General features: G+C 42.5%; 1 protein-coding gene across 1 annotated transcript in view; it reads right to left on the bottom strand.

The window, feature by feature from the left end:
• The window catches only part of ppp1r14c (protein phosphatase 1 regulatory inhibitor subunit 14C), a 62,546-nt gene extending 51,368 nt beyond the window's left edge, over positions 1–11,178 (bottom strand). Inside the window, exon 1 of the mRNA XM_062977451.1 lies at positions 10,747–11,178. Within this exon, the coding sequence (XP_062833521.1) occupies positions 10,747–11,037 (291 nt within the window). The 5' untranslated portion in view covers positions 11,038–11,178. The remainder of the gene's footprint in view (positions 1–10,746) is intronic.
• Between the last annotated feature and the right edge of the window lie 457 nt (positions 11,179–11,635).

An 11,635-nucleotide genomic window follows, 5' to 3' on the forward strand; every position in this document is an offset into this window, starting at 1 on the left:
CCTTTGGTAGAGAAAATAGCTTCTGAAGATTTGATTATTGTGAATTTGGTTGATGAGATCTCTAGGAATCTCTCGATTCTCCACTGCAACTTGATGGTCAATGTCCCACAGGAGTTGATCACTGAGTTACACTGGAGGATTTAGAGATTCCTAGAAAGTAAGAAAAATTGATCAGGTGAAAAAAATGTGTTTTATTGATAGTTTTTTTACTGGGAGAGGCTGCATTCCTAATCCTCTCATAAGTCGATGCCTTCTGTAGTTATTTCTCATACCTATGAGATTCGACATTCAGAAAAATGCAACATTAGTATAAATAAGAACCATATATTCCCTAAAACTATACAATGACATCCTACAGACCTCACACATAACATAGAAAATACCTGGGCAGAAAGGAGTTGTCATACATTCAGTATGTTCAGTTCTTAAACAAGGAGCTCTTGGAGTGGAAAGTGATTTGTTTAATTTATATCTTTCTGGTTTCTGATATAAGATCCAAGACTTACAACAAAGATGAACCCGTATGTACAACAAATACATAGAGCTCTGAAAATCCTAAGTATATCTGTTAAGAAGCTGTCACATTTTCATAGAACAACATTTCCCAGCATTCTCTGCAGGAAAGCACACTTACGTAATTAGTTTTCAAACTGATTCAATCATTTGTAGCACAGTCTCAGGCTATTTTATATAACAGAGAGAATAGATGAAAGGACAAGGCAATGAATGTAAAGCTAAAACAAGTAACATTTCCAGATCTAAATTAAAATACAATCTGGAAACATCATTTGGTACAGATGCTGAAGCTCTGAGTTGCTATGGAGTCACACAGCTCTATAAAAACACAGCTCTACAGCTGGATTATCATAAATGCATGCTGAATCAGGTGCCCTTTCACACTATACAATTATAGCATTATAATTCCACATTAACTGACATGGTAGCATCCCATTGGACCCTGGGACTTGATGTTTGGTCATGGAAACAAGGCAGGTAACATGGATGGAAACAAGGCAGTCCTGCACCTCTAGAATGCCTTCAAGGAAAGTTCAGACTGCCTTCAAAGAAGAATCCAGAAACATGTTGCTGGTGGACTGTGGATAGCTAAAGCTTGGATCCAATCCCAAGATGTGACTCCTCTCCACCCCACATTCTATTTTATGAGGTTGCCAGTTCAAGCCTGGGTGCAATTCAAGGGCTAGTTATTAAAGCAGTGGTTCTCAACCTGTGAGCAGTGGGTCACAAGAATGAAAATCCAATCCATGAACTTCTTTTCTCTTTATTTATTTATTTTATTTATTTTATTTCCTCTCCTTTCCGCAGAACTGATCATTGCATTGGATAGACCACATCATCTCTAGATTATTAAATATGGTTTTCTGTGGGCGAGCAGATGACGACTACTGGATGCCATATGTTCTGTATCAGAAACTAAAGCTGATGTGATCTATCCAATGCAATTTTCTGAACCAGCACCCTAAATAACCAAACCAAATCTAAAGTTGACCAAAAACTGATTTGTAACCCTTTTGGTACTAATGTTGGTCAAAGTAGTCCCTGGTCAAAGTGGGCCCTAGCAAGTGGGCCCTGGTCAAAACAAAGATTGGGAACCACTGCATGAAAGCCTATTTTAATGGTGAAAGTAAAGACCAGGACATCCAGAGGAACAGCCTCTATCCATGAGTCTGCACCAAAAAAAAAGAAATCCTTCATCTCCCATCTGTGCTTGGTTGGAGTGTGGCCAAGATTCTTGCCTGCATTCACACTCTAGACTGCCAGCCTCCCTTCTCACATACCTTCCACAGGCTGACAAAGACATTTGGTTTGGCAAACCCTTTATCTTCTAAACTAATTCTCTGGTGAGCTTTAATCAGTTTCCTGCCAATCTTTTTCCATCCTGTAGTTTAATAGTGTTCATTCTTTAACAGTTGTTCAAATCTACTTTGTGCACATCAAAAGAAAAAAAGTTGGGTATTGTCTCAAGTAAAATAAATTATTTTACCATTTCATTGGTCCAATAATACTACATTCCCCTCCACATGATTCCATGTGAATTATGCCCTAACACGTGCCTTGTCAGGGGAAAGAAACAACATGGCACACACTTTTTGGAACTTGTCTTCTTGCTCTCCCTGCTACATAAAAAAGAAAGCAAAATCCAAGTTCAATTGTCTGCACATTGCAATTGTTATCTGCAAAGAAGGAACTCCCCTGACCCCATCAGACAAGTCAATGAGGACTGAGTGCATTCACTGGTCACAGAATACTGATGCACTTTTAGCAGGTGAAAAACTGGAAGCTGTGTGATAACGGACATAAATAACTAAGGACAGAAGGCGAGACAAAGATCCTAAAAGGGTACAAAGAACCATTGTTTGGAAATGTCATTTTTCAATTCATATTGGTAAGCTCTATCAAGGTGTATCCACCTCCAAAATCAGAATATTTATTTGGCTCTAATGGTTCCAGTCTAAGGATCTGTAGTTTGGGAAGGTACTTAATATTCATTGCTTCAATCCCTCCCTCAGTAGTTTTTAATATCACTGTGCATGATAATCTATCAGCTTGGCTCTATGGGACTGCAGTAGGAATCACTGATGCGGTGCTTCTGCTTTTATCTACAGGGCCAGTTTCAGAGAATGGTATTGGGGGATTTCCCATTTTCTTGCCTGTGCTACTTAATATTTACATGAAGTCTCTGGATGAAGTCATTGGGAGTTTGAGAGCTGGGTGCCATCAGAATGCTGATGATACTCAGCATTACTTCTCCTTGTTACTGGAGCCAGCTGGGCTGTGTAAAAGCTGGACCCATGCCTAGATGCTGTAATGGCTGGATAAGGGCCAATTAATGGAAGCTGAATCCTTATAAGATAGAGGCTCTGTGAACTGGCGATGCTCAGGGTAAATGATCTGCCCTGGCTGGGGTTACAGTTGTTCAAAGGAGCAGGAGACAGCGTAGGAACACTTCATTCTGTCTCTGAACATGCAGGGGATCTCTGTGACTCAGAATGCCTGAGACCACAAAATACAACCTCTCCTGAATACGAACAACATAAGTACAGTAATATATATAAACTAGACACTTCTTGATTAGACTACATGTCGAGTATCCCATATCCAGAATTCCAAAATCCAAAATTGGATGGCTGAGACAGTAATACTTTTGCTCTCTGATAGTTCAATAAAGAATTTTTGTTTCATGAACAAAATCATTAGATATGTTGTGTATAAAATACTTTTGGGCTATGTATATAAAAAGGTATATAAGAAACATAAATGAATGTGTTTACACTTGGGTCCCATCTCCAAGATATCTCATTATGTATATGCAAGCATGCCAAAATCCCTCCCCCCCCAAAAAAAAATCATCCTAAATATGTAACACTTCTGGTCTCAAGCAATTCAGATGAGGGATACTCCAATTGTATTGCAATGCACTGTACACAAGGATGCCTTTGAAGATGACTTAGAAGATGAAGTGAGAACAAACTGAGGAAGTTAACTTGCTAACCAGAATATTGCATAGTCATAATACAACTTGTTTAAAAAATTGTGCTGGATACCAATACAATTCTTGTCTGACCTTAAATGATGACTAGTGATGAAAGAAGTTTGGGACCTCAATATTGGTTGTAGATCAGAAAAAGGTTATATACAGTGGTCCTTTGGTATCTGCTGGAGTCTGGTTCCAGGACCCCCTTCAGATCCTAAAATCTGTAGATGGTCAAGTCCCATTATAAATAATGGTGTATTAAAATAGTGTCTCTTACATAAAATAGTAAAGATCTGCTTTTTGGATTTTACAGGGGTTGGGTGGGGGAAATTTTCAAGCTGTCCATGGTTGAACCCATGGATGTAGAATCTGTGAATATTGTGGACCAATTGTACAACAGATCTTCAGTGTAGTTTCACTGTTTACTATAGGCTGACAGACTGCTGAGAAAGTACAATAAAACTCAATGGTGTACTTTACTGTTAATACTTTATGTCAGAAGTATTGCTGAGGCTGGTTTTGATCTCAGAGTTTTGGAGCAAAGGACAATCAACCTGAATTGTGCCCTCTGACTTAGTCTCAGGCCAAATCAAGCACCCAATTGCAATCAAAGGCCACAAGTTAAATTGACTTGCATGCAGATTGATGGTACTTCTGAATGTTCAAGAGGTTTTTTTTAAAGTAGTAGTTAAAACTTTACACATATTAGAGGAAGACTTCCTATCTTTTTCCATTTTTGCTGTTTTTCCGGTCCCCAGTCACAGGCTCACTAAATATTAAGAATAGGCACATTTTGTTTCAGGAGCTGTTCAGCACATGTGCAACATTTGAGCTGGCCCTGTCCTTTAAAAGAAACTTTCCTCCTTATCAGAAAGCAGGAACTTCCTTGAGACTAAAGATACATCTGTCCCCCAAAACCCAAATTGTACTTTCCAAATCATAGTTCCAGAAGCACAGGAAAACAAAGGCACAAAAACAATTTGACTGGCCTTACTGCCCTGCTTGCTCTCTCATATTTTGCCACTATGCCATGCTCTTTTCTTGTTGACTGCTTGTCCGGGGAAAGGAACTCTCAAATGGAAGTATAGAAATTGGAAGACCTAGAAAACTGAATGCCATGTGATGAGACGAAGTACATAGCAAAAGTAGTGAGGGACAGAGGAAGACAAATATGGATTGATGAAAGATTACAGTTTCCTGTAATATTACACATTTACATATAAGCCTATATACAAAGGTTTGTTTTTGTCTTCCTGAGGTTGAAAATATATGACTTGCACAAGGTCACCCAGTGGATTTCCATTATCAATCTGGGATTCCAGCTCTGATCTCCAGTGTCCTAGTCCAATGCTCAAACACTACGGCCCCTTCCACACAGCTGTACAAAATCCACATTGAACTGGATTATATGGCAGTGTGGACTCGTATGCAATTCAAAGTAGATATTGTGGAATATCTGCCTTGATATTCTGGGTTATATGGCTGTGTGGAAGGGCCCTATGAGTGGCTCTCATTACTAACATACCTTATTTCACAGCGTAATAGTCTCACCCCCTTTTTTACAAAAAGGGGGGGACTATTCTGCAGTGAAGAAATATGGATAATGGATGTCCCTAGACTGGCAGCTAAGGGAAGCAAAGGGGTAGGCATGTGTGGAAGTGAAGTGAAGCTTGACTCCCCCATATGCCTACCTTCTCTAGGAGCTACAAGACTTCCCTTGGAGCTTTGGGATGGCAAAATCAGTATATTTTGGATTCTTTGCATAATAGTCGCATCCTTGGTTCATTTGGGTGTGACTATTATGCAAATGGAACAGGTGAACAGGCAAATGAGCTCACCCACCCACCACCTCTCCCCTCCACAGCTACAGAGTTTTGTCTCAGCAAGGTAAGCCCCATAGATCCGAGGGGAGAGGCGATCGAGTGGGTGAGCTTGCTTGCCCGTGTGCCTGCCCCCTTCACATAATAGTCACACTCAAATGAACTAAGGATGTAACTATTACGTGAAGAATACCAAATATACCAATTTTGCCACCCTGAAAATAGATGTGCAACTATTATGCAGTAGCGACAATTATATGATGAAATACAATATTTAAGTATAAAGCAGGGTGCATATATTATATTGATACCAGAAAAGCAATCAAGCAAAGTGGGAATGACCTTTAAGCAACATCTATTTATTCCTGCCCACTGTTTTCATTTATTCACCCACTGGACCTTCAGGGTGGAGTAGAAAATAAACATTCCCCTTTTCTTTTCATTCTTCTCATAAGACCTTTACAGAACTTGCTGGGAACTCTAGCTTTGCTGACCACCTCTGACCAAAAAAGGGGAAGAAAAGGAGAAATGTTTGTTACCTTTCAGCTGAAAAGACTACAGACAAGTTGAAGGTGAAAGGAAATCTTGGCAAACCTGCTAGCATTGGGATAGCACTTCTCCCTAACATATATTTTCTAGATGCATGAGATTTGGGATGGAGTTCCAGTAAATGAGCTCTTCTCTCAGATAGAGGTTAAGCACTTCCAGGAAAACTGGGACTCCTGAGATAAAGAGACAAGATGCATAAAGATGCTGCATTAACGGCATCAGCTATAGTATTAAAAAGCTTCATAGCCGTCACAGGTTCAGAGAAGAATGAAAAATTGGGGCCAGGTTCATGGTGCTTGGTGGATACTTCTCTATCTTTTCTGAGATCAAGATCAGTCCCTACTCTCAAGCTGCTATTTGATCCACATACCTCTGTGCCCCTCTCTTCTTAAGTAAAATACACCTTTGTAGTCTAGTATCAACTTTTTGGGGAGAAGAGAATGGTTCAGAGTTGAAAATATGTTTTTTTAAGTACTGTGGTCTTGATCCAGATTGGCCACTGCTCTTTCATTGTTCAGGAAGTGGTTTGCTGCAACCTGACATTGGCTGGATCCAATACTACATTAGGACCTTGCCAGAATTTGTTTTTAAACTCTATGCACCCTAAAAACCTTATCCAAAGGATGAAGAAACCACTTGAGTCAGCAACTGCTGAAGGAAGAAAAGCAAAAGTAAATCATAGCTTCCTTGTATATTATAGTTGTTTCTCAAATTTTATGATGTTTATATTTATATTTTATGATGTTTATATTTATAATTGGTGTATTTTGATTGTTGTTCATGTGATTTTAATATGTTGTAAGACACTTTGGGTCCCGTGAGGGAGAAAAGTGGGATATAAATAAAGAATTATTATTATTATTATTATTATTATTATTATTATTGATAGAAATATATCACTGGGCCCTGGCCATAAATTATGTAGCTTAGAGTGTAGCCACTATAGCTCTCTTGATCATTTTTGACCTACAGTTCCCACCTCTAGCTAGCCCAGTTGACTGAGGGATGAGGAGAGTGGTAATCAAAATACATCTGGAGGATTGCAGTCAACTACAAGAAGCAGCATAGTGTAATGGTTTGAACATTGGATCATGGCTATGCTCAGCCATGAAAACTCACTGGATGACCTTGGGCAAGACACATTCCCTCTGTCTCAGAGAAAGCCTCCCCTTGAATAAATCTTGTGAAGAAACTCCCACTTTAAGGTCCCTTTATGCTGAAAAATAATTTGAGGGCAAGAAAACAACAGGAGAGCAATGAGTCACTGACCAGGAGGTCATAAGTTCGAGGCCCGCTCAGAGCTATGTTTGTTTGTCTTTGTCCTGTGTTTAAAAGGCATTGAATGTTTGCCTAATATGTGTAATGTGATCCGCCCTGAGTCCCCTTCGGGGTGATAAGGGCGGAATATAAATGATGTAAATAAATAAATAAATAAATAAATAAATATCCCTGATTTAGCAACTGCCAGGACAGAAAGGATGACAGCAGTTTCTCCCATTTCAAAAAGTATTTGTGTCAATAAACTGGTTTGTTCATGGGGACAGACTTATGAGTCTTCTGACATTTTATAAAGATTTTTTAAAATATATAATCCTTCTTAATCAAGTCTCCCTCTCTGTAGACTAGAACCTTCTTCATCAGATATATGATCCAATATGACCTCTACTCCAAGACAAAGTATGCTATGATAAAACATGTTTACCTCTGAGATGCCAGAAGGCTGATTTGTTCTAACAAAACTAGAAGGTCAGAGTCCACAAGGGATGCACTGAAAACCTGCAGAAGTCAAGTATTTGTTCTTCTCGCTGCTCTTGCTTAAATCTGTCACTAACCTGGGATGTGGCGCAGGCTGGTTAGCAGCCAGCTGCAACAAATCACTCTGACCAAGAGGTCGTGAGTTCAAGGCCAGCCCGTGCCTGCATCTGTCTCTGTCTCTGTTCTATGTTATGGCATTGAATGTTTGCCTTATATGTGTGCAATGTGATCCACCCTGAGTCCCCTTCGGGGTGAGAAGGGCGGAATAATAATAATAATAATAATAATAATAATAATAATAATAATTTTATTCTTATACCCCGCCCCATCTCCCCGAAGGGACTCGGGGCGGCTTACATGGGGCCAAGCCCGAACAGAACAATAAAAACAAGACAAAAAACCAATGAAACCAATAATCAAACCATAAAAGCAAGTCATAAAAATACTGTAAATAAATAAATAAATAAATAACCTGATGAACTTTTTGCTTGTTTTGTGTCCAGGGGACAGCCCATCATCTTCTATTTCAAAACCATTTTATTCTTCCCCCCTCCCTCCAATGAATATGCTCTAGAATGCTTTGGAGACACTGGTTGGCAATTATTTATCAAAACATTTAATAAAGAATAAGTCATTCTGGATTTATGAATTCATCAACTGGCAATTTGGCCTTAAACTCAGTAATAATCAGCACAAAAGCAAAGAACTACAATGGAAATTCAATAGTTCAGCTCCCTAAATAAAGAGCACGAGCATCTATTCATTCACCGTCATATGCACAGAGCCATCAGTCACTGCTTTTCTAAGCAGGAAGATTCCCAGCATGTAAGAACGTAAGCCGGAGCCCCATTTAATGTGCTCCTGCACAAGCCTCGACACATTTTACCGAACTCTCCACAGATAAAACAGCAGTCTGGTTCGAAAAAAAGACTGCTCGCTATGTTAAATGAATGAACACACACACACCTCCTGCTTGGGCTTTGATCTCTCTAGGCACTAAGTTGGCTCAAGACAAGATTAGGATAGGCAACAGTCAAGATTTAAAAATATATCTCATCATCCCTAGCCAAGCCTCTCTCTTAATAGAAACATTCAGCAATACAAGTTAGTGTGCAAATGTGTGCTCTTCCCCATTTACACAGCATTATTCGAGAGAGAGTCCACTTCATAAACCATGCTTAGCCCCAGACTGTAGCATTATGCTTAATGTAAACCTCCAAGCTAAAGTGCAGCTGGGAGCAAGATCCACAGCACATGGTGCCTGAAATGAAATATTCCGCGATGTTTGTGGATTTTGAAGCCAGGACGATTATGAGCAGAGGAAACATTTGCAACTATGTGAGAGGGTCTTAGAATGTGGGTTTCACCATTTTAGCTAAATTGGTATGGAGGCAGAGCCCCATCAGGGAACTGGCCTCATATTGTACTCAGAGAGCCCCCTGCAAGTCTTGTTTATGGGTTCCTCTGTGGCAGAATGGGTTGGCACTAACTGGTCCTTGGGGTCTCTCCTGGCCCTGTGAGTCTAGGACAGGCATGGGCAAACTTGGGCCCTCCAGGTGTTTTGGACTTCAACTCCCACCATTCCTCACAGCCTCGGGCCCCTTCCTTTTCCCCCTTAGCCGCTTAAGCTTTATTTACTGTCAAGATGTTGGTTTTTTAAAAATACTGGTAGCCAGATTTTGTTCCTTTTCATGGTTTTACTACACAGAGAAGCCACTGAAATCCACAAGCATGTGGACAATTTCAACAGAAAGGAGGAAACCATGAAAATGAACAAAATCTGGCTACCAGTATTTTTAAAAAAACTCTAAAATCAGTAAATAAAGAACAACATTCAGAAAACAAGAGAATTCCAAACATGAAACAATCAGGGACAGCTAACACCTCCCAACAAAGGATTCACCCAGGCAGGAAGCAGCCAGTCCTTGTAGCTGCAAGGCTTTTCAATGCTAATCAGAGTGATTAATTGCAATATTTACACTTGCTTCCAATAGACTAGAGTTCTTTCTCACACCTAGGACAGATATATAAACTTTCCTTGCCTTGGTTTTCCAATATACCTCACAACCTCTGAGGATGCCTTCCATAGATGTGGGCAAAATGTCAGGAGAGGATGCTTCTGGAGAATGGCCATACAGCCCAGAAAACTCACAGCAACCCAGTGATCCCGGTCATGAAAGCCTTCGACAACACACACCTGTGTTAAAGCACTGAGCTGCTGAACTTGCGGACCAAAAGGTCCCAGGTTCAAATCCCGGGAGCGGAATGCGCGCCCGCTGTTAGCCCCAGCTCCTGCCAAACTAGCAGTTCGAGAAGATGCAAATGTGAGTAGATCAATAGGTACCGCTCCGGCGGGAAGGTAACGGCACTCCATGCAGTCATGCTGGCCACATGACCTTGGAGGTGTCTACGGACAACGCCGGCTCTTCGGCTTAGAAATGGAGATGAGCACCAACCCCCAGAGTCAGACATGACTGGACTTAATGTCAGGGGAAACCTTTACCTTACCTACCATTTATTATTATTTTTTATTACCCACATCTCCTCATGGCTCCAACTGGAGTACAATATATTTAAAAAGACAAAGATAAATCATAAGACCATTTATTAAAGGACACAGATTGAAACAGCAATGCTAATAACATGTTAAAAGGCACTGGAGGCGAGGGGAGGGCCTGAGGCAAGATACAAAGGGCCAGGTTTGAAAGAGAGAGAGAGCTCCATCAAAGGAACCTCGAAGGCAAATTAAGAGAAGGCGAAGGAGCAAATGCAGAAGATGTTGCCGAGGCGAAGCCAGTGGTCCCACAGGTGTCTAACTAAGGACTCCAACTCCCAGAATCCCAAGCCAGAAAGCAAGGTTGTGGGTGCATCTACACCAAGCATGGGCCAACTTGGGCTCTCCCTCCAGGGGTTTTGGACTTCGACTCCCACCATTCCTCACAGCCTCAGGCCCTTTCCTTTTCCCCCTCAGCCGCTTAAGCGGCTGAGGGGGAAAAGGAAGGGGCCTGAGGCTGTGAGGAATGGTGGGAGTCGAAGTCCAAAACCCCCGGAAGGAGGGCCCAAGTTGGCCCATGCCTGATCTACACCGTAGAAGTCCTGCAACCCGACACCACTGCGGGAGGCTCCTACCTCGCAGCCGTAGAGCTGCCCGAGCTGCTCGACGATCCACTCCTCCAGCACCAGCCTCTTCCGCAGCTCCTTGCGGTCGTACTTGACGGTCACTTTGCCCTGCTGGTGTCGCCGGGGCTGCGGAGGGGGCGCCGCCGACGAAGGGGACACCACCGCCGCCTCCTCCCTTGACGGCCCGCCGCTCCCTCGAGGGCTCTGGAAGAAAACCCGGTTCCCGCCGCCGCCTCCTCCGCCTCCTCCGGGAGCAGCCCCGGCGGGCCCCGACTCGCTGGCCTCGGCCACCACCGACATGGCGCCCCTTCCTCCCTCTCTCGCCTCCTTCCCTTGAGCCAAGGCTGGGGCGCGCCTAGGGCCGCTCCGGCACCTGCGCGCCGCCACCTCGCATTGCCCTCCGCCGCCGCCGGATCAGCCCGGGAAAGGGGGCGGGGCTTGGGCGGGGCGAGGAGAAGGGGGCGGGGCCTACGCCGCTTTAGAGCGCACCCACCCCCACCCCCTCCTCCCGGTTATAATACTCTATTCCCCTGGTTATCATACTCTATTCTTCGGCGTCCCATCCAGAGAACGTTTTTTGGGGGTCAGAATGTTACCGACAATAGAACAGTGTCGTTGTGAGTTTTTCGGGCTGTATGGCCATGTTCCAGAAGCATACTCTCCTGACATTTTGCCCACATCTATGGTAGGCATCCTCAGAGGTTGTGAGGTATATCAACAAAAAGAAGAAACCATGAAAATGAACAAAATCTGGCTACCAGTATCAAAAATATATATCATTTTGTTGTTGAAGGCTTTCATGGCCGGAATCACTGGGTTGCTATGAGTTTTCCGGGCTGTATGGCCATGTTCCAGAAGCATGCTCTCCTGACGATTCGCCCACATCTGTGGCAGGCGT

The sequence above is a fragment of the Anolis carolinensis genome, chromosome 1, assembly GCF_035594765.1.
Source record: "Anolis carolinensis isolate JA03-04 chromosome 1, rAnoCar3.1.pri, whole genome shotgun sequence".
Classification (NCBI taxonomy): domain Eukaryota; kingdom Metazoa; phylum Chordata; class Lepidosauria; order Squamata; family Dactyloidae; genus Anolis; species Anolis carolinensis.